The 23,209-nt window shown below is 38.2% G+C and overlaps 2 protein-coding genes and 1 long non-coding RNA gene across 5 annotated transcripts in view; all 3 read right to left on the reverse strand.

The window, feature by feature from the left end:
- The window catches only part of LOC132841168 (restin homolog), a 66,475-nt gene that overhangs the window by 7,773 nt on the left and 35,493 nt on the right, over nucleotides 1-23,209 (reverse strand). The window lies entirely within an intron of this gene.
- Nucleotides 747-2,317, reverse strand: LOC132841239 (uncharacterized). Its single transcript, XR_009647884.1, has 4 exons — nucleotides 2,264-2,317; nucleotides 1,711-2,102; nucleotides 1,540-1,570; nucleotides 747-1,265 (listed from the first exon to the last, which is right to left on the reverse strand). It is a non-coding gene; the product is annotated as an uncharacterized LOC132841239 (long non-coding RNA).
- Nucleotides 3,977-22,722, reverse strand: LOC132841167 (WD repeat-containing protein 87-like). 3 transcript variants are annotated; one of them, XM_060863400.1, is made up of 8 exons: nucleotides 22,132-22,667; nucleotides 21,888-21,930; nucleotides 21,301-21,317; nucleotides 19,543-19,603; nucleotides 7,411-8,349; nucleotides 7,079-7,150; nucleotides 5,392-6,663; nucleotides 3,977-5,329 (listed from the first exon to the last, which is right to left on the reverse strand). In XM_060863400.1, exons 1-7 carry the CDS (start codon nucleotides 22,180-22,182, stop codon nucleotides 5,393-5,395), a joined length of 2,454 nt encoding a protein of 817 aa, XP_060719383.1. In that variant the 5' UTR covers nucleotides 22,183-22,667; the 3' UTR covers nucleotides 3,977-5,329; nucleotide 5,392. The 3 variants fall into 3 exon arrangements, with proteins under 3 accessions (XP_060719383.1, XP_060719384.1, XP_060719385.1); XM_060863401.1 differs by lacking the exon at nucleotides 22,132-22,667 and adding an exon at nucleotides 22,687-22,722 and having other exon boundaries at nucleotides 3,977-6,663; XM_060863402.1 differs by lacking the exon at nucleotides 7,079-7,150 and having other exon boundaries at nucleotides 3,977-6,663; nucleotides 22,132-22,668.

Genomic DNA, 23,209 nt, shown 5'->3' on the forward strand with positions numbered 1-23,209 from the left:
GAACGTTATATATAAATGTTCATATATAGGAAAAGTTGCAGAGGATTTTGGCTGACAGAGTAGGAGTAAAAAAAAGATGTTGTGCTAACAACATATGCAAATAAAATTCAGGCTAATTTAATTAAGCATAAACTTTGCCAGCAAAGAAAATTGCACATGATCACTTTTTTGTCCTAAAAACAGTTCAAAGGATCAATGTAGTGTTTGTTCTCACTGAATATTTGGGATTTTCTTATACTTACTTGACTTAGTCCATAATGCAGATGCACCCTGTGGGAACAAATTACACACCCTGTGGTTTTCACACTGTCCAAGATAATCTCAATTAAATAAAGTCTATAACAGGCTGTAACAGTGTTTCTTCATCTAAGAATATAGTTAGATTATAATAAAGTTTGTCTAAAACTAGAAAATCAGAATAAGTGGCTTATGTCATCAATCAAATTCATCTGGACTTGTGAACAAAAAGGAAATCACATGAACAGAAATAATCCCTCAGTGTAATAATAGCTCTGTGAATAAGTGGATGTTTCCTCTTCCCACCAGCAGAGGTCGCACTCTCTTATTCTGGGTTAGTTCATGCTTTTCCACTACAAAAGGACATTAATATTCATTGCAGTGCCTTGATGATATTTATTATTGTGTAAATCCTGATTGCCTTGATATGCTTCACCCCCACCTTGTTAATTAGAGTTTGTATATTTGTATTAGAAATATACAATTTATTTTTTAAACTTTGGGTTCAATCAGCATTTGAGAGACAAAAAATATAATTAATAAATAAAATAATATTATATAAAATTTAGGAGAATTAGAAAAATAAAACAGCTTTTTAAAGTAATGTCATTTACATTAGAATACTCCAGAAAATTATTGGAAAAAAAAAAACAGAACTGTAAACGATATGAGGAAAACCACAAGATGGCGCAGTTTTGCTGTTTTTTCTACATTCAGGGCTTGGTCTGAAGACACACATCAAGTTTCATGATGATACATAGATGCCTTGCTGGGATGCAAACTCATACCCTTTTGGCATGTAACAGGAGAATAGCTTTGAAAAACAAAATACCATTTGATTAATTGGTTTTCACTGGTTAGAATAATTAGGCAAGGCCTTTAAGTGAAATGCTCAGTTGAATATGTTTAAGCCGCACTGTTTATAGGATATATAACATTTTCTAAACATAAATTTGGAGTTAACATGAGTTTGTTCATATTAAAGATTGAATAGTGTGTAAAATCAATAAAATGTCATTTACTTACCCCTGTAATAATGTGCAGAACAAAAGAAGGGAACAGAAAAACACCATTAGAATGTTTTAAACAAGAATAACTAATAAACAATCAGCCTATACACAAACAGGACTCCAAAATCTATTTAGACTATAGGTTTAAAATGTATATTCATATTGTAACAAGGAAAAAATGTTAATTAAAAAAAATGTAAAAAAAAAATCATCTGTAGACTTTATAGACCTACAACATAGATTTATAAAGCTCTATAAAGTGTTTATATCTGCTAGTCTGTCTAATACTCACAGGGCTCTTTATTTTCTCCAAACAAGCTCTTCTGTGGAAGTGAATAATAGAATGTACATTTTTTTCAGTACATATTCTGTTGCTCTCTATTAAACTTTAATCTAATAAGCAAATAATAATCTATGATTACCATCAATAAACAAATTAAGCAAAATTTTAGTATAAACCTACCCATGAGAAATGACCTGTTTAAAACATCATAAAGAAACATGATATTAAGATGACATCATGAAGAAAACACCTTTATTAGGTTTGTAGATGGTGCAAATACATCAGTTTAAAAAAAGGAAAACACTGAATGTTAGAATAAATCTAAAATGCTGCTCTGTGAAACAGAAACCCAGTGAGTTTATGACAGTTAACTGGATTATGATGACTGATAAAATCTTCTGACTGAATGGTGATATACCAAAACATTAAACAATATAAAACAAAATATATCATATAAATAAATATATTATATAATAAAAAAAAAAATTACTGTTTTATGTTCAGGATTGACAACCTTTAAAGCCTTTGTATATCTAACTTACTTGCCATCTTTATCTTCCTGTAAGTTCAGACTAAAAGAAGTGTGTGTGAGAGAGAGAGAGAGAGAGAGAGAGAGAGAGAGAGAGAGTGAGAGAGATTCAGTGCCATCGTCTTTCTCTTTCTATGTCATAAAGGTAATCAAACCCAATATCATATTATATTTAAATATATTATTTAACAGCTCTTTACTCACTTCTTTATCTGCTGCTTTAGAAGAACTCACACACAACAAGCTGAACTGTTTCACTTTCATGTTCACTTTTGATGCAGACTCGCTGGACCCACATCCTGTTCTAGTCTTCCTCTCTAGACTTCATATTTACTTTAGTAAAGTCTTTATTCACAGTGTATGTGCTAACCCTTCTATATGTGTCCCTGTGTTAACTGTAGCTAACACCTTGAAAAACTTGGTGTGAGGTCCATATTCTTAAGGACACTGGACTCTGGTATTATGTATTTAAATTCACTTATGATGCTCTGAACTCTGAAATAAACTAAACAATAGCTTCTTGTTGTTGTTGTTTTTTCTCTTGTGAAAATAGTAAAGGACATTATGTTGGACATTTGTGTCTAATTCTCTTCTAACTTCTGTTTTCTTTCAGTTAATTTTTACCTGTGTTAACTGTGTGCCCTAATCATCTGCTCACATTGGACAGATTCATCAGGTACAGAAACATAACTGTGGAGGGAAAAATCATGCAGCCAGAAACAAATTATTAATGTATGTGTATTTATACAACTGCTTCAAGACAAATATAAAATTGTTCTGATATCAGCACATGTAACTATAGAACATTATATATGGAGAACTTTAATGACTCATCAGTCCATTTAGATCTTCTCCCATACTGAGGTGTAGCTCCTTATTAGTGCAGGAGAAAATAAAGTGTAGGACAGACATTCTGATGGAGTCTGTCAGTGGTGTGTGTTATATGCTGCGTGTTTGTTGTGTCTTTTACTCGACACGGTAAACGTCTCTGTACATTATTACACTGCAGTGAGGTTACACACAGGTGCATTGTGGGAAAGAAGCTGACTGATGGAAGTGGAATCTCACTTACTGATCAGACTCCTTCACATAAACATGATCTGAAAATCATCTTTATGTTTCTATTTGATTCCTGGATTAAAATGTAATATATGTGATAAGTTTATAAAATATCAGCTTTTACTATTAGTGTGAAGTCGAGTTATTTACTTACCGCTGTGAGAAGTATCATGTAAAACAACAGAGAGAAATGTAATGTTAGATAAAATACAATGAGAAAAACTTATGATTTACAGTCAGAACAGCTGATAAACAATCTTCACTCTGTGCTTTCAAAGATGTTCAGCTACAATTTCAACTATTTCAATAAAATAGAACAACAGATAGTGAATCATTATGTCAGAACACTGAGGTGTCGTCATGTATTAAAACCCAGACCCAATCACAGGGAAGCTAAAAACACTGCATCAGTTACCTCAAAGTTAATACAGTGTTAGTAATAAAAATGTAACATGATAAACTGTACTGTTATAATGTTCACAGGAATATTAATCTTATCATTGTTAGGAAAAAGTTTTAGAGCTTTGACTCATGAATTACTGATTTGAGCTGCAGTACGTTACTCATCTGAATGAAGTAGTTCGCTCTTATTCTCCACTCATTCTGTCAGTGCAGTTCATTTAAAAACTAGTGACTGGTTAAACTTAACAAGGTTAACTGAGCTCATAAAAATGACTATGGAGCTGTAAATTAAATGAAATTAATTCATTTCCATTCACTAACATGAGAACCGGAGGAGTTAATAACTGCAGATAGCCACTAGAGGGCGCCAGATGCATTTTGGCTTTACTTTATTTTCTTTATGGACTTCAGCTTGCGTGAGGATAAAAAAAGGTAAAAAAAAAAAAAAATACAAGATCCTGTTGTTGACCTCTTTATTACAGTTATTGTACATTTCTACATGCAAAACATTCCATAAACCTTTCAGTAAATACACATTCAATTTTATTGCACACCCAGATAATGTAGAAATGTGTCACTCATTCAGCTGTTTGTGTTTCTGTTACAGAAATGAGGTATGAATTAAGAAGCAGAACAAGACACCAGGAGAAAAGAGCTTAGTGAAGTAACAGTGACACTAAAACATTATTAAACACAGGAAAAGTGTCACTACATGGTTTCAGTTCCTGTGTTTCTATCATTATAGACTCCCCTAACTAACACCATTACAGAATAAAACACTTGGAGGTGTTCAGTTAGAGGAAAATGATTAATGATTAGGTTACTGTTCCCACCTGGAAATAGATTATTTACTGACTACAAACATTCTTAGTGTTTATTAAATAAAGAATGACACGTTACTTTTCCCATTTAGTTTAACATGTAAATGCTGTGGAACGTCTGAGTTATCACTTATAGCAGGAATAATAACAGCTATAGATGTGATTCCTTCATCAGTCTCTTTTCTCTGTCTTGATGCTGATAAATAGAAAATAAAGCAGTCACATCACAGAGAAAGCGTCTGAACTGGAGTTCTGCTATTTCAGTACCAGTTTACATGTCACATGTGGTATAATCTGAAACCCTCCTCCTGTTAGTGAGTTTTAGATGAACATCATAGCAGCTCACACACTCTGACATGTCAAGAGAAAATGTCTCACAATGCCAGACCTTTATTAAGACTGTCTTTGTTTACAATTGCACAAAATCGTCCTCTGGTTAATTGTTCAGTTATAAAATATTTGTCACAATGTGTGATTTTTCACTGCAGCAGCAAAATAGAGCTCTAGGTCATAAATGCAACGTAAACGTACTGTATCTTAAACCTGCTGCTGGATCTGATATGTTACACTTATCAATGTTGTCCTTTTGACTTCTTCACTCAGTCTAAAATGTTCTCTGTTCTTCTCCTCCATCTGTCTGCTGAACTCTTTACACCTTTGTTTTTGAGGACAACATGTTTCTCTGGAGTTCAGGCAGGATGATCTTCATGAGGTTTAAAATGGTGCACTGTATTTGTTACACTGATTATACAGTGAACTGTAGTGAGCTCTGATCTTTCACAAACCATCAACTCCTTCAATTTAATGTTACAAATATGAACCTCATTGAGCAGCAGTGTGGTATAAAATGGTTAATAGTGTTGTTTAAAGGTGAATAAAACAATGTGCATAAATAATGAAATATATTTTCCACAGGTTTTGTCCTGAAGGTGTCAAACCAGTGTATCATCAAACCCTTAAAATGTACCTTCAGCTTTCAAGTAAAGTGTTAATGTCCTCCTCGACTCTCTCAGTCTGTTAGGAATCACATTCTTTATCGTGTTCAGTAAATTTATTCCTGTTCTGGGTTTGTTAATTCCAGCACAGTTGTAATGTAAGCTTCTTTCAGCATACTGAAATTTTCTGTGACCTCAAAAAGTTTCTGTTGAAGATTCTCCAGCTCTCTGTACTTCTCCTCCATCTGTCTGCTGAAATCTTCCTGCATCTTTGTTTTTGAGACTAAAAGCTTTCTCTGGAGTTCAGGCAGGATGATCTTCATGAGCTTTCTCTCCGCCTCTGTCATGACATCTCCTTCATACATTTCCCAAATCTCCTCCATCTCTTGTCTGTGCCTCTCCTCCATCTCTATCCTCTCCATCTCTCTCTTTTCTTTTAGTTTCATCAACTCATCTCCGATTTCTGTCCTTCGCTCTACCTCTTGTTCCAGTTCCAGTTCCAGTTCTTTCTTTTTCTCTTTATCCCTCTCTTCTTTCATCTTTCTCTCCAGTTCAGTTGTTCGGTCATTAAGTTGTCTGATGTCTCTTTCATGCTCCTCAATCACTCCCGCTATCTTTCTCAGAGAATCCTGCACCTCGTTCTCTATTTTTTCTTTCATGTCCATCTCCTCTCTCTCTCTTTTCTCTTCTTTTTTCTTTCGAATCGTTGCCTCCATGGCTCTAATGAGAGATTCTATCTCCAGGTAGATGTCAGTGCTGTATAATTTCTCTCTGCTTCCTTCCACCATCTTCTCTATCTTCTCCAATAGCTCTGAGACCTGAGAACCATCTCCACTCTCTTTAATGTTGAGACAGTGAAACCTTTTCCCACATTTCTCTACAAGTCTCTGGACTTCCTGGTCTCCTGATTGGATGAAGTCCTCAATGTTCTTCTTCTGATGTTCATCAGTAACACTGAATATGATCATTGTGTTTCTCCAGCATGTCTCTCCAAAGATCTCCTCTATTTTCTCCAGCATCCCTCTCTCCTCTCCTGTAGGCTGCTTTAGAGGTATGACCAGGAGGAAGGCGTGGGGTCCTGGAGCAGACAGATGGACACAGTGTCCCACGTCTTGTCTCAGCTTCTCCAGAGAGAGTTCAGGAGAGAACCAGTCAGGCGTGTCCACCACAGTCACCTTCCTCCCGGCCACCTCCCCCTGTGTGCTCTCACTCTGCTGGGTGGCTGTAGATGTAGCTGTAGACGTAGCAGCCTGGTTCCTCTCCTCTCTGCCCAGGATGATGTTTCCTGTTACACTCTTCCCAGACCCCGTCCTCCCCAGCAGCACCAGCCTCAGTTCTGCTACAGGAACCGATGCTGGAGGATGTGGACTAGACGATTCTCCACCCACTGAAATGAACAAGAATGAATCATTTAATACAGAATCACTTACTACATTGTGGTGATGACGCTGTTCTATGGAGTATGGAGGCCGACTGCCTTTATATAACTCATACTCAAATTCCTCATCATGTTAGTGTCACTGTTATTGACGGAGGAAAGATTGATGTCGTCCATATCAAATGATTTTCTGTCACGCTGCTCAGAATCCAGAGATATTTAACATTTTTCATTTTTACCTATTAGATCTTTTTTTCAGAATTTTTTATGTCCATGTTTTATATCAGCTTTACAATGTTGATGTTTTGACTGAAATCAAATTCTAAATTTAAATCTGTCTGCTGCTTCTCTTTATATTCATCTCTTTTACCTCAAACTACTGTTGAGTTTCACATTAAACATACAACAATCATTAATCACTCACATGTTGGACGATTTCCCTCCATACTGTTAGTTTTCCTGATTGGTGCTGCTGAGTCCTGAGTCTCGTCACTCACTAGGAAACATCAGAACCAGTCAGAATGACATTCTTCAGAAGGTAGAGTTAGACAGATGATATAATAAAGTTATGTCTTATACACTATAACTAACCCCTGTCACTGTTTAAGTTACATTTCTTTATAATATCTGAAGAGTTGCACTATTAAGGATCATTACAGTATATGTATGTATTAATTTATTAATTGAATATTTAAAAACAATGACATTCTGAGAAACTTCTATAAATTGCTTAATTTGACATACAGTATTACTTACTTTTTGGAGGTAAAAGTTCCTTGCTGTTTCTTCTCCTGATGGAGGCTGATGATTCTGGATCTGTCTGTTCCTGCAGCTGCTTTGTTTTCTCCTCTAGAAGTCTGTCTTTCTCCTGAAGCTCTTTGTCTCTTCCCATTAGCTGTGTCTCTTTCTCTTCAAGCTGTTGGTTTTTTTCTGCTAACTCAGATTTCTGTTGTTCCACTACGATCATCATGTGCTGTAGTTGTCTCTGATTGTCCGTCAGCAGTTTGTTCAGATTCTCTAATTGTGTGTTTTTCTCCTCCACGTGTCGCTGACTGTCATCTAACACCTTAATTGTTTTGTCCAGTACAGCGCTTGTCTGTTTGAGCAGTTTCTCTTTCTCTTCCAGTGTCTTGTCCTTCTTCTGAAGCTCTTTGTCTCTTTCTATTAAGTGTGTCTCTCTCTTAGTTAGAAGACTCTCTTTCTCTTCAAGTAGTTGTTTTTTTTCTGCTAACTCAGATTTCTGTTGTTCCACTACGATTATCATGTGCTGTAGTTGTCTCTGCTTGTCCTGCAGCTCCTGTCCCAGTGTGTCCAGTTTATTTGTACTGGTTTCCAGCTCTTTATCTGTGTTCTTCAACTGTGTTTCTTTCTCCTTCAGCAGTTTGTTCAGATTCTCTAATTGTGTGTTTTTATCCTCCACGATTCGCTGACTGTCGTCTAACACATTAATTGTTTTGTCCAGTACAGCTCTTGTCTGTTTGAGCTGTTTCTCCTTCTCTTCCAGTGTCTTGTCCTTCTTCTGAAGCTCTTTGTCTCTTTCCATTAGCTGTGTCTCTCTCTCAGTTAGAAGACTCTCTTTCTCTTCAAGCTGTTGTTTTTCTTCTGTTAACTCAGTTTTCTGTTGATTCTTCAGTTCTGAGATTATCTTGTCTTTGTTTCTCAGTAATTGTGATGCTCCGTCCAGTTCCTTAAAAACTTGGGCAGGAGAGTGAGCTGAATGATTAATGTGGTCAAAACTAGAGATCATCTACAGAAACAGTGCTTATTATGACAAAATCCAAAATGACTATTTATAATTATTTAAGATGAAAAGTGAAGTGAGTAATAAGTTTAACTATAACGTACATTTCCTGAAGAAAATGGGAATGGTGCTTGCACGTGGCAAGTTCCCCTCGTCGTGCTGAGTGTTTTGATATGTCACATGTCCATGTTGTGCTAACTTTTTGATTTCGCTTATTTTGGGGGTGGGGCTACATGTTACGTCATCAGAATACCCGCGAGCAAGTTCCCCTCATTGTTCTGAGTGTTTTGATATGTCACATGTCCATGTTCTGCACATTTTTGATTTTCACGTGACATCACGTGACGTCAGGTGACGTCATCAATATATACGTGAGGCAGTTCCCTGATTGTGCTGAGTGTTTTGATATATGACATGTTCATGTTGTGCAAACTTTTTGATTTCGCTTATTTTGGGGGCGGGGCTACACGTGACGTCACGTGGCGTGACCAAAACACGCGTGAGGCAGTTCCCCTCATCAGGCTGAGTGTTTGATATATGACATGTCCATGTTGTGCTAACCTTTTGATTTCACTTATTTTGGGGGCGGGGTTACATGTGACGTCAGTTCCCCTCATCGGGCTGGGGGCCAATACTTTTGGAATTATTGGATTGATAGTGTGGAGTTGATAGTTACATGTATTGAGAGTCTCCCTTACATCTATAGTCACTAGGAGAACACAGAGACAGAAGCCAAAAAACAAAACAATAAAAAATAAATAACAATTGGTTATACCAGGGGTCACCATCGTAAAGTATAGGCCAGAGATATTCAATTAAAACTTAAAGAGGTCCAGTAAGAGAAAATGTATTGAAGCAAAGGTCCGGAAGATCATAATGTCTAACTAGTTAGTGTGAGATATATTTATGTAGCCTAGTAGTTGTATCAACATCTGCAAGCAATCAATACCTGACTGTCAAATCAAATAAATTCAGTACAATTCAAAAACCTTTTGACAATATTTATTGTCACTTAACATAGAACTGAACATATGTATGATTGTAGATATGTATAACGTTCTCTCATTAAATAAATAAAAGTAGGGCTACATTTCAAAAGAAGAGAAAATAAATAAAATGTGAAAATTGTGTATGTTTAAATAAAGTGCTTAACTTTCCCTTTTATATCTCAGTGAGAGAACTGAGCTCTAGCTTGGCAGGATGTTAAACCTGGGCTTGAATGGAGTCAGGGCTGTTCTCATACACATGTGGAGGTGCTCATTAGTGAGCCTGGAACCATATTTAGTTTTGATCATGTTCATTGTAGAGAAAGCTGCCTTGCAGTTGTACAGTATGTAGAACCAAACATGGTCAGGACGAATAAAGCTACTTTCCTCAAACCTGGGAAAGCTGTCTCAGGGACGCTGTCTTCAGATTTGAGTGGATATGTTTGTTCAAAACCTTTGTGTTTTGTCTCATGACGGCGTTTCACATTCACTTTTAATAAGTGCCACAGTTTCTGAACATATGAGAGACATGAGACACACTGGTTTACATATGAGACACACTGGTTTGGTGCTCCCAGTGGGAAGTATGAACAGAAATCAGTCTGTCCATTCTGGATTAAATGCTCTATTTCCGCTGTCCACTTTTCTTTTTTTTTTGGAGAGCGCCATTTGTTTTTTATTCTCCCTTTCTCCGTCTCACTCGTCTGTTTCTCTCCCTTTCTCCGTCTCACTCGTCTGTTTCTCTCCCTTTCTCTGTCTCACTCGTCTGTTTCTCTCTCTTTCTCCGTCTCACTCATCTGTTTCTCTCCCTTTGTTTTCTACATGTATCGCTATCTTTCTTTCATGTGTAACTTTTTTTTTCTTTCTTTCATGTGTAACTTTTTTTTTTCTTTCTTTCATGTGTAACTTTACTCTAATTTTCTCATCTGTCTTGCACTGTTGAGTAGCAGAGTTTACTTCAGGAATGCTCAGGAATGCACAGGCTGAGTGGTATCACGTGGGATGACAACTCGCATGCAATTGGTCTGTGCGTTTCCACTACCACTACCGTAAAGATTGCAAAAGCTGCGCCGATTAAAATACAAGAGGCCCGTCAAGTTTTAAATCAACACCTTTTGTTTTGGCTGTAGGTCCGGGTCCATATTGGGCAGCTTCTGGGTCCGGACCCGGACCGCGGTCCGCCTGTTAGTGACCTATGGTATAGGCGGTTATACCAGGGGTCAGTGCAAAATGAATGGGTGGTTATCCCAGGGGCCAGGCTTCTTTGTCTGGGCTTTTCTAAGTGTCTCATGCCATCGTCAGTGGAGGAGTGCTTAAGTGTGGGTGCCCAGGGCCTGCTGGAGCACAGGGTTCCGTACGGAAGTGAGAGAACCAGAGCGCGGGAGAGGCGGCAGATTTGGCCGGGCTCACAGCACCTAAGGCCGGCCGCTTTTGTGTGTGTGTGTGTGTGTGTCTGTGTGTGTGAGAGAGAGAGATTAGAGGAATTTTAGGAATTTCCCATTCAAGTCTATGGGAATCTTTTGGCCACTTTTTCATCCGCTGTGCGAACATCGTTGGTTGGACCACTTATAAAAGTCATAGCACACCTCTCCTCAATGAGCCGGTCGATTTGACACCTCATTCATGGGTTTAGGACAAAAGCTGCGGGACAAGTTATGTGCCAAAGTTTTGTCCGTTAGAACAATATCTCAGTATGCAAGATAACAATAATGTTGCTTTGCAAGCACCATTAATAATAATAATAATAATAAGTATGCAGGGTAACAATAATGATGCTTTGCAAGCACCATTAATAATAATAATAATAATTAAAGCTGCAAGCAGCATTTCCTGGGTTCCTCCCCTACAGTGATAGGCTAGTCACAGCGCCCCTCCCCTACAGTGATAGGCTAGTCACAGCGCCCCTCCCCTACAGTGATAGGCTAGTCACAGCGCTCCTCCCCAACACACATACAGATGTATTGTGTTGCTGTGTCTCGCTCTGCTCACTCACAGTCACACACAGAACAGCTCTCTGTCTCTCCCTCAGTCACTCGGGTTCGCGGGTCTTTTCCGTTAACGTTTAGGGTTTCTTCAGCTTTTTACATCTGGTTGTAACGTTAATAATACGTACTTACTAACCAGTAGAGTTCTGGTAAACATGGGTTCGTTCAGAGGTGGTGCTTGCTTGGTAGAATGCGACTCGCATTGCGTCTCTGCCTGTCGGGGATTTTTTTTTCTTTTTTAAACCTTCAGCTGTCTCTAACCAGTAACCAGACGCTGTGTGTCTGACACGTTTTTGCTGTATTTCATAAAAACATAAAGGTAGTAAGCTAGTGTTATAAATATTACAAATTAATTATTACCGGTTAAAGCCCTGCCCATTTCAAGACAAGCCCCGCCTACTTCTGGGTTAGGCCCCACCCACTCCGAGTCAGAACCAGAATCAGAATCTTTGCCTTACAAGTCAGCACAAAATTGGGTTTTTGGACTGTTGGTGGCGCTAGAGGGCTTTTTTTTTTTTAAAATGGCTGTTTTTAGTGATTTTTCCGTTATAGCGCCACAAAGTGGCCAATCTCCATGGTTTTTGAAATGTGACCTCAGTTTAACCTCTTTCCAAGGATTCCAATGATATAAAGCACTTGAGATTTGGACATAGGGGTTTTAGGGGTTTAGGGGTTATGGGGACAAACACGTTTTGGGACGCTGAAGCGCCCCAAATTGTCCGATTCCGCTGAGACCTTGGCCCTGAGTAACTGTCACCAGTACTACCATCTGACCAAGTTTGAGCTCTCTAGGCCTTACGGTTTGGGCTGCACGACCGTTTCTAGGGCGGAATAATAATAATAATAATAATAATAATAAAAATCAGAACAAATACAATAGTGTTCCAGCGCTTCGCGCTTGAACCCTAATTAAAGCTGCAAGCAGCATTTCCCGGGTTCAAGCGTTTAAGGCCTTTGGATTGACATGACAATATATGTCATGTCATGCTACATATGTCATGCTACAGAGGGTGCCACAACATATGTCATGTGAAGTACTCACCCGTCCAGTTTTCCCTAAGATAAACAAAGTCATATCCATTAGAGATGAGCCGGATACTTGGCTGAAACAAGTATCCGGTACGGATAAAGCACTTCTGCCGAGTACGAGTATTATACGAGTAATACGAGTCAATATCTGTGCTCAGATTGTATGAAAATCACCATTGGCTAGCTGATTGTGTCAGCGTTCTGTGATAGGCTAGTCACAGCGCCCCTCCCCTACAGTGATAGGCTAGTCACAGCGCCCCTCCCCTACAGTGATAGGCTAGTCACAGCGCCCCTCCCCTACAGTGATAGGCTAGTCACAGCGCCCCTCCCCTACACACATACAGATGTATTGTGTTGCTGTGTCTCGCTCTGCTCACTCACACTCACACACAGAACAGCTCTCTGTCTCTCCCTCAGTCACTCGGGTTCGCAGGTATTTTCCGTTAACGTTTAGGGTTTCTTCAGCTTTTTACTTTGGGTTGTAACGTTAATAATACGTACTTACTAACCAGTAGAGTTCTGGTAAACGTGGGTTCGTTCAGACGTGGTGCTTGCTTAGTAGAATGTGACTCGCATTGCGTCTCTGCCTGTCGGAGATTTTTTTTCTTTTTTAAACCTTCAGCTGTCTCTAACCAGTAACCAGACACTGTGTGTCTTACACGTTTTTGCTGTATTTCATAAAAACATAAAGGTAGTAAGCTAGTGTTATAAATATTACAAATTAATTATTACCGGTTAAAGCCCCGCCCATTTCAAGACAAGCCCCGCCCACTTTCGGGTTAGGCCTCACCCACTCCGAGTCAGAACCAGAATCAGAATCTTTGCCTTACAAGTCAGCACAAAATTGGGTTTTTGGACTGTTTTATTGAGGTTACTACCATAACCTCAATAAAAATCAGAAACTCAATATCTTTTATATATACATGGTCTATTAATGTGCCATGTATATATAAAAGATATTGAGTTTGATAAAATAAAGATTGATATCATGCCTACATACTTCAGTTATGTATGTAGTTATGCTGAAGTGCCCGATTTAAAACAACGTCAATCTAACGGGGGGATACAGAGTCCATTAGATGATTAGACCACACCCACACTACTATCATTGAGGATTTCATACCAACTTGGTCAGATGGTAGTACTGGTCACAGTTACTCAGGGTCAAGGACTCGGCGAAATCGGCAAATCTGAACGCGTTTGTGCTCAAAACCCCTAAATTATGCTACACAATGTTCAAGGACTCTCCACATATTTTAGATATTCACCAAGATAATTGACAGGAGATGTCAATCTTCATTATCCTGTGTGACATCACAGTCCGAACACAGTTCTAGAATCAGAGTTTACCATGTTGTCATAGCAACATGGTAAACTCTAGAATCAGAGTTTACCATGTTGCTATGGCAACATGTTGCAACTGTGTTCGGACTGTGATGTCACACAGGATAATGAAGATTGACATCTCCTGTCAATTATCTTGATGTCCAATGGTAGGGATCTGAAAAGACACATAGTGGAGAAAAGAGAGAGTGAGAGAGAACAAGAACAAACAATCGCCGCGGTTTTTGAACTGTAACCTCAGTTTGACCTCTTTCACATATCCAAACCAGCAGCAGATATAATTTATGTAACAGAGACATGGCTAAAGCCAAACTATTTTGAGAATGATATCAGTCTTACTGGATACTATTTTCATGATAAACCACGAAGTTTTGCTTATGATACAACAGAAGATGTTTTTGGTAAACTAAAAGAAGAAAACCATGGTGGTGTTGGTATTTATCACAGAGAAAACGTCAAAGCTTCTTTAGTTGATTTACCTTGTGTTAAATCAACTAAAGAAGCTTTGACGTTTTCCCAAGTCACATACACAAAATGTGTATTTGAACCGCAAGTGTATTTGACCCACAAGTCACATACACAAAATAACTAAGAAATTGGGATACATGAACAGTCTGACATACTAAAAGCGAATGAACAACAATAGAGCCCTTTAATTGAAGCTGAATGTGCTTGGGGGAGAATCAGAATCTTAAGAATTTTTGCCTTAAGAGGGTTTTTGGGTTTTTGGACTGTTGGTGGCGCTAGAGGGCTTTTTTTTTTAAAAAAATGGCTGTTTTTAGTGATTTTTCCGTTATAGCACCACCAAGTGGCCAATCGCCGCGGTTTTTGAACTGTGACCTCAGTTTGACCTCTTTCACATGTGTCCCAGGTTTGGTGTTGATACTGTAGCTCATTTAGTTCTTGAGTTATTGACATTTTAGTAAAACTGGCTCCTCACAGTCCAAACGTTTTGGGGCCCCTTAAGGACCCTGAATCAAAATTTTGACTTTTTTTCGAAGATTATTGACATTGAGACTCCAGAGAATATTACTGCACTGGATTGGTCTCAACCAGGCGAAAAACCTAGGATTAGTTTGCAAAAGTAGGTTTTGGTAAAAATGCACCATAGCAAAAAAATTTAATGGCGGAGATGAAATTGGAGATATATGTTTTTTAAGTCACGAGCCAAGGATTCCAATGATATAAAGCACTTGAGATTTGGACATACGGTTTGGGAGTTATGGGCACAAACGCGTTGAGGGGCGCTGAAGCGCCCCAAATTGTCCGATTCCGCTGAGACCTTGGCCCTGAGTAACTGTGACCAGTACTACCATCTGACCAAGTTTGAGCTCTCTAGGCCTTACGGTTTGGGCTGCACGACCGTTTCTAAGGCGGAATAATAATAATAATAATAATAATAATTAAAGCTGCAAGCAGCATTTCCCGGGTTCAAGCGTTTAAGGCCTTTGGATTGACATGACAATATATGTCATGTCATGCTACATATGTCATGCTACAGAGGGTGCCACAACATATGTCATGTGAAGTACTCACCCATCCAGTTTTCCCTAAAATAAACAAAGTCATATCCATTAGAGATGAGCCGGATACTTGGCTGAAACGAGTATCCGGTACGGATAAAGCACTTCTGCCGAGTACGAGTATTATACGAGTAATACGAGTCAATATCTGTGCTCAGATTGTATGAAAATCACCATTGGCTAGCTGATTGTGTCAGCGTTCTGTGATAGGCTAGTCTATCTAATTAATTATTAACAAATTAATTATTACCGGTTAAAGCCCCGCCCATTTCAAGACAAACCCCGGGTAACTACTTCCGGGTTAGGCCCCACCCACTCCGTGTCAGAACCAGAATCAGAATCTTTGCCTTACAAGTCAGCACAAAATTGGGTTTTTGGACTGTTGGGGGCGCTAGAGAGCTTTTTTTTAAAAAATTATAGCGCCACGAAGTGGCCAATCGCCACGGTTTTTGAACTGTGACCTCAGTTTGACCTCTTTCACATGTGTCCCAAGTTTGGTGTTGATAGCTCATTTAATTCTTGAGTTATTGACATTTTAGTAAAACTGGCTCCTCACAGTCCAAACTTTTTGGGGCCCCTTAAGGACCCTGAATCAAAATTTCACTTTTTTTTCGAGAATTATTGTCTTTCAGACTCCAGAGAAAATTACTGCACTGGATTGGTCTTGATCAGGCGAAAAACCTAGGACTAGTTAGCAAAAGTAGGTTTCGGATAAAATGCGCGATAGCGAAAAAATTTAATGGCGGAAATGAAATTGGAGATATACATTTTTTAAGTCATGAGCCAAGGATTCCAATGATATAAAGCACTTGAGATTTGGACATACAGTAGGGGTTTTAGGGGTTTAGGGGTTATGGGGACAAACACGTTTTGGGGCGCTGAAGCGCCCCAAATTGTCCGATTCCGCTGAGATTTTGGCCCTGAGTAACTGTGACCAGTACTACCATCTGACCAAGTTTGAGCTCTCTAGGCCTTACGGTTTGGGCTGCATGACCGTTTCTAGGGCGGAATAATAATAATAATAATAATAATAATAATAATAATAATAATAATAATAATAATCCTAACAAAAACAATAGGTTTCCAGCGCTTCGCGCTTGAACCCTAATAAACATCCTAACAAAAACAATAGGTTTCCAGCACTTCGCACTTGAACCCTAATAATAATAATAAAAATCCTAACAAAACAATAGGTTTCCAGCGCTTCGCGCTTGAACCCTAATAAACATCCTAACAAAAACAATAGGTTTCCAGCACTTCGCACTTGAACCCTAATAATAATAATAAAAATCCTAACAAAACAATAGGTTTCCAGCGCTTCGCGCTTGAACCCTAAAAAATCCTAACAAAAACAATAGGTTTCCAGCGCTTCGCGCTTGAACCCTAATAATAATAATAATAATAATAATAAAAATCCTAACAAAAACAATAGGTTTCCAGCGCTTCGCGCTTGAACCCTAATAATAATAATTAAAGCTGCAAGCAGCATTTCCCAGGTTCAAGCGTTTAAGGCCTTTGGATTGACATGACAATATATGTCATGTCATGCTACATATGTCATGCTACAGAGGGTGCCACAACATATGTCATGTGAAGTACTCACCCGTCCAGTTTTCCCTAAAATAAACAAAGTCATATCCATTAGAGATGAGCCGGATGAAAATCATACACACATACAAATCATACTCCCCTACACACATACAGATATATTGTGTTGCTGTGTCTCGCTCTGCTCACTCACAGTCACACACAGAACAGCTCTCTGTCTCTCCCTCAGTCACTCGGGTTCGCGGGTATTTAACGTTTAGGGTTTCTTCAGCTTTTTACTTCGGGTTGTAACGTTAATAATATGTACTTACTAACCAGTAGAGTTCTGGTAAACGTGGGTTCGTTCAGACGTGCTGCTTGCTTGGTAGAATGCGACTCGACTCGCATTGCGTCTCTGCCTGTCGGAGATTTTTTTCTTTTTTAAACCTTCAGCTGTCTCTAACCAGTAACCAGACAGTGGGTCTGACACGTTTTTGCTGTATTTCATAAAAACATAAATGGTAGTAAGCTAGTGTTATAAATATTACAAATTAATTATTACAGGTTAAAGCCCCGCCCATTTCAAGACGAGCCCCGCCTACTTCCGGGTTAGGCCCCACCCACTCCGAGTCAGAACCAGAATCAGAATCTTTGCCTTACGAGTCAGCACAAAATTGGGTTTTTGGACTGTTTTTTTTAAAATGGCTGTTTTTAGTGATTTTTCCGTTATAGCGCAACGAAGTGGCCAATCGCCACGGTTTTTGAACTGTGACCTCAGTTTGACCTCTTTCACATGTGTCCCAAGTTTGGTGTTGATAGCTCATTTAGTTTTTGCGTTATTGACATTTTAGTAAAACTGGCTCCTCACAGTCTTTGGACGTTTTGGGGCCCCTTAAAGACCCTGAATCAAAATTTCGACTTTTTTTTTCGAAAATTATTGACATTGAGACTCCAGAGAATATTACTGCACTGGATTGGTCTCGATCAGGCGAAAAACCTAGGACTAGTTAGCAAAAGTAGGTTTCGGATAAAATGCGCGATAGCGAAAAAATTTAATGGCAGAAATTAAATTGGAGATATACGTTTTTCAAGTCATGAGCCAAGGATTCCAATGATATAAAGCACTTGAGATTTGGACATAGGGGTTTTAGGGGTTTAGGGGTTATGGGGACAAACACGTTTTGGGGCGCTGAGGCGCCCCAAATTGTCCGATTCCGCTGAGATTTTGGTCCTGAGTAACTGTCACCAGTACTACCATCTGACCAAGTTTGAGCTCTCTAGGCCTTACGGTTTGGGCTGCACGACCGTTTCTAGGGCGGAATAATAATAATAATAATAATAATAATAATAATAATAATAATAATAATAATAATAATAATAATAAAAATCCTAACAAAAACAATAGGTTTCCAGCGCTTTGCGCTTGAACCCTAATAATAAAAATCCTAACAAAAACAATAGGTTTCCAGCGCTTTGCGCTTGAACCCTAATAATAAGTATGCAGGATAACAATAATGATGCTTTGCAAGCACCATTAATAAGTATGCAGGATAATAAGAATGTTGCTTTGCAAGCACCATTAGTAAGGAGAAACATTTACTATTGTATTTTGGTTATTAATGATGTATTTTAAACTCTTGCTCATTATAACATTATATACAACTAACTGTCGTTTATATCTCAAGAGTTCAAGGTGGAGGTGGGGCTACATGAAGGATCGGCTTTGATGCCCTTCTTGTTTGCTATGGTGATGGACAGGCTGATAGATGAACTCAGACAGGAAGCTCCATGGACAATGATTTGCAGATGACATTGTGATCTGTAGTGAGAGTAGAGAGCAGGTGGAGGAATTTGCTTTGGAAAGATGAGGAATGAAAATCAGTCATAGTAAGAGAGAATACATGTGTATGAACAAGACGGAGGAACATAGAACAGTAAGATTACAGGGGGCTGAGGTCAAGAAGGTGCAGGAGTTTAGTTTTTGGGGTCAGCCATCCAGTGTGGAAAAGAGGTGAAGAGACAGGGGGTGTGGAAAAGAGGTGAAGAGATGAGTGCAGGCGGGTTTGGAGTGGGTGGAGAAAAGTGTCAGAAGAGTTTCAGCAAGAATCAAAGGAAAGGTGTAGAAGACAGTAGTGAGAGCAGCTCTGCTGTATGGGTTAGAGACTGTAGCAGTGAGGAAAAGACATGAGGCAGAGATGGAGGTAGCAGAGATGAGGATGTTAAGATTCTCCTTAGGAGTGACAAGGATGGACAGGATTAGGAACGAGCACATCAGAGGGACTGCTCGGTTTGGCTGTTTTGAGGTCAGAGAGGATAGATTGAGATGGTTTGAACATGTACAGAGGAGGGAGATGGTTATATTGGTAGAAGGATTTTGGAGATGGAGCTGTCAGGTAAGAGGTCAAGAGTTAGGACAAAGAGGAGATATATGGATGTGTTCAGTGAGGACATGAAGGTAATTGGTGCGAGAGAAGAGGATGCCGAGGATGGAGTTAGGTGGAAACAGATGATTCGCTCTTTGGGAAAACCTGAAAGTAGTAGAAGAACTGTAGTTTATCTGAGATTTTACTGGTCCATAAAATAAAGTTTCTCTATGATAATAAAAATGTAAAAAAATGTAAATAATAGCTTGAATGGAGAATGTGAGAAGCTGTGAATTTCAGATTACAGGCTTATTTAGATCTCGTTATTGAACACTTCAGGCTATAAAGATGAACAGGTGTGTTTACTTTTGTACGTCCTTCCATACTCACCAGTCAGTAGAACAGATTTCTCCATTTTCTTTCTCTCATCTTCTGTCCATTTTCTGTCTCTCTGAGGAAGTGAATAAAACAGTGTGAAGGTTTTATACATGACTCCATACTGTATGCAAATAAAGTGTTAAATAAACATGAAGTGTTTCTCCGTTCGGATCACTCTGTGTGTGTGTATGTGTGTGTGTGTGTGTGTAATATTACTAACAGTACACACTGAGCTGATTGAGGTTGATTTAAACTGATATTGTATTCAGTAACACACTGAGTTTGAATGCAGCCAGCTGAAGAACACAATCATTAAACACTAAACTGAACCTTACAGGAGAGAGAAAAAAATCATCTCCAAGAGAATCAAGATGTTTGGTCTCATTTCTGCTGTGGTTTCTAGATATTAGTGATGGCGAAGTGAAGCTTTTTGGAAGCCGTGAAGCTTTCAACCCAATTGTATCGGAAAAAGGTTAATTACTCGAAGCTTTTCGAATCAGAGCTCGATGAGGACCTCTGCTGGTGAAAGCGCTATCACAGAATTTTCCACAACCAAACAACATATTAATTTTAGAAGCAAAAATTAACGGATTGACAAATTAAGGTTAGATTAATAAATAAATGAACAAACATATTAAATACATGGCCAAAGCATATTCCATTGCATACACATGGTAAGACCAAACAAAAATGTAATAAAGAAAACTTTTTGTATGGTGAATATGGACATTTTGACTGTTTTTAGAAAAAAGTCAAACTCATGAATGTTGAAGGTACATATGTGCAGACACTTTTACACAATTATAAGTCTGCCTTACAGACTACTGTACTGTAGGCTAGATGGATGCTTTGTGCTTAATTATGTTTTATTAACAATCAGCAACAAAACCATATCTACCATATATATCTACCTTATTGGGCGAAATTTCAGAATTTCCACATTTCAGAACGTGATCTTTTGTAACAGGCTCCATTGACAACTCGCAACAATAAGTTCTCCTAAACTCGCTCTACAGTAATAGATTCCATTTAACGCAATACTCCAATACAACCCACGAGGGCGCACAGCGTGTCGCGCACAATTTTAAACCTTTGAATCAAATAACGAAGCAGTCACGTGGGTGTGTGTGAAACAAAGCTTCGGTCGTCATTGGTCACGTGATTTTGCCAGAACAAATCAAGCTTCAATACAAAGCTTCAATAAAAATCGGTAAATTTTTTTGACACGCGCCTCGGAGCTTCGGTGTCACTGGTAACATCACTACTAGATATTATGTTTGATGTTGTATGATTGCTATCTTCATTATTATTTATGAGCCTGATTTCTTTGTTGTATTGTTTGTAATGACCAGAAAACCATCTTTACCATCCTGTGTCTCCTAAGCATTCCATTTACCCTGTGAAACCTGTGTACTGTGCATCCAACCTTATTGTCAACAAGAATAAATGAGAGCAAAGGGATTAAGTTGTTCTGTGTTTTAACAAGACCCAACATCAAGTTCTACATGTCCACTGAACCTTGGATACTTTTAACATCTGTTATCCAACAATAACAGCCGATTGCTAGCAAACAGTTTAACACCTGTGTTTCTAGAACAAACCAATGTGATTTTTTTATCCACAATAAACCATCACTGGAAGCCGGTTGCCATGGTAACTCCTTTACTCCTCACTGATCAATGGTCTAATTATAACATAATTAATGATTTTTTTTATGCTGCTATCATCAGTAAGACATTACTGAATAATATTTTATAACAGTTTACTCACCTGATAAACCCAGAAGTCTTTATATACAGGAGGATGTGGGGAAAAAAGCACAATCATTTTATTGAGATTATTAAAAATGCATTGTAATTTTCAGTATTTCTGTATTTTTCTGTATCCTGTAGTATTAGCTGTAAACATTCCTAAAAAGTCTGTTTTGATCCTTTACTGTATTGTTTCTCTTCTCTTTCTGCTCTTCAGGATCTTTCAGTATTAATGCAGTAAGAAACAAATTCCCCAGATGATTTACTTCCATTCTGTTCGATTCTCTTTCATGCAGCATTATCAAGTGTGACTCTCTAACTCACATCTCTCTGTAGTTCTGTTCACTACAGTAATGTTAGCCAGGATCAGTAACTTTAATAGAGAGTTATTGTTATCAAATCACATTCAAACAAAAACCTTCAGCTTTTTCTCTCTCAGTATCAGTGTGTAGGTCAGATTTCTGTGTCTGTACAACACTAAATGACAAACTAGACACCAGCATGATGAATGTTCTGTTAGAGATCACAGTCTGTTGTGTTCACTACAGTATGCTCATGATGAATTTTGTAACTATAAAAATAAATTATTATTAAATTCACTCTCACCTGTCTGTTCTGTCCTCTGTTGAGCTCCAGATTGTGCCTCTTTCTGTGAATAATAAAGTGTAAATGTGTTGTGAATGAGTTTAAAGATAAATTATAAAATAAAGAAAAGAACTGTTACTTTGGTCATAAAACAGTTTCATTATCTTCCTAAACAAATCTAAGATCATAAAGGTTTAACAGTTAGCCATAAGTCAATAAATCTACATAACATTCTGTTACACTGTGATCATCATCATCTGCTCACATTAGAGAGATTCATCAGGTACAGAAACATAACTGTGGAGGGAAAAATCATGCAGCCAGAAACAAATTATTAATGTATGTGTATTTATACAACTGCTTCAAGACAAATATAAAACTGTTCTGATATCAGCTCATGTAACTATAGAACATTGTATATGGAGAACATCAATGACTCATCAGTCCATTTAGATCTTCTCCCATACTGAGGTGTAGCTCCTTATTAGTGCAGGAGAAAATAAAGTGTAGGAGAGACATTCTGATGGAGTCTGTCAGTGGTGTGTGTTATATGCTGCGTGTTTGTTGTGTCTTTTACTCGACACGGTAAACGTCTCTGTACATTATTACACTGCAGTGAGGTTACACACAGGTGCATTGTGGGAAAGAAGCTGACTGATGGAAGTGGAATCTCACTTACTGATCAGACTCCTTCACATAAACATGATCTGAAAATCATCTTTATGTTTCTATTTGATTCCTGGATTAAAATGTAATATATGTGAGAAGTTTATAAAATATCAGCTTTTACTATTAGTGTGAAGTCGAGTTATTTACTTACCCAGTCTGTGAGAAGTATCATGTAAAACAACAGAGAGAAATGTAATGTTAGATAAAATACAATGAGAAAAACTTATGATTTACAGTCAGAACAGCTGATAAACAATCTTCAATCTGTGCTTTCAAAGATGTTCAGCTACAATTTTAACTATTTTAATAAAATATAACAGATAGTGAATCATTATAAATAGTTTATATTAAATAATGAAAGACTTCATGAGGTGTTTTTACTCAGTGCAGTAACACAGATCTGTGATCAGCTGCTGAATAAAACACTCCATATGAAGTGAAAATGCTGAACATCACCATATTTTAACCCCATTTCTATCTGTATCAGGGAAAAATAAAGACAAGTTCTACTGTCTTCCATAAATGTCCATGTCTCCATGTTTCACAGAAGTGCTGCTTTGATTTGGATCATAAACACCTCAACACTGGTGCTCCTCAGAGCTGTGTCCACAGCTGCGCAGCGACAGGAAAAATATAATTTAACACAAAAATCCTGCCTAGACCTAGGGTGGACT

This window comes from Tachysurus vachellii, chromosome 26, assembly GCF_030014155.1.
Source record: "Tachysurus vachellii isolate PV-2020 chromosome 26, HZAU_Pvac_v1, whole genome shotgun sequence".
NCBI classification, from domain to species: domain Eukaryota; kingdom Metazoa; phylum Chordata; class Actinopteri; order Siluriformes; family Bagridae; genus Tachysurus; species Tachysurus vachellii.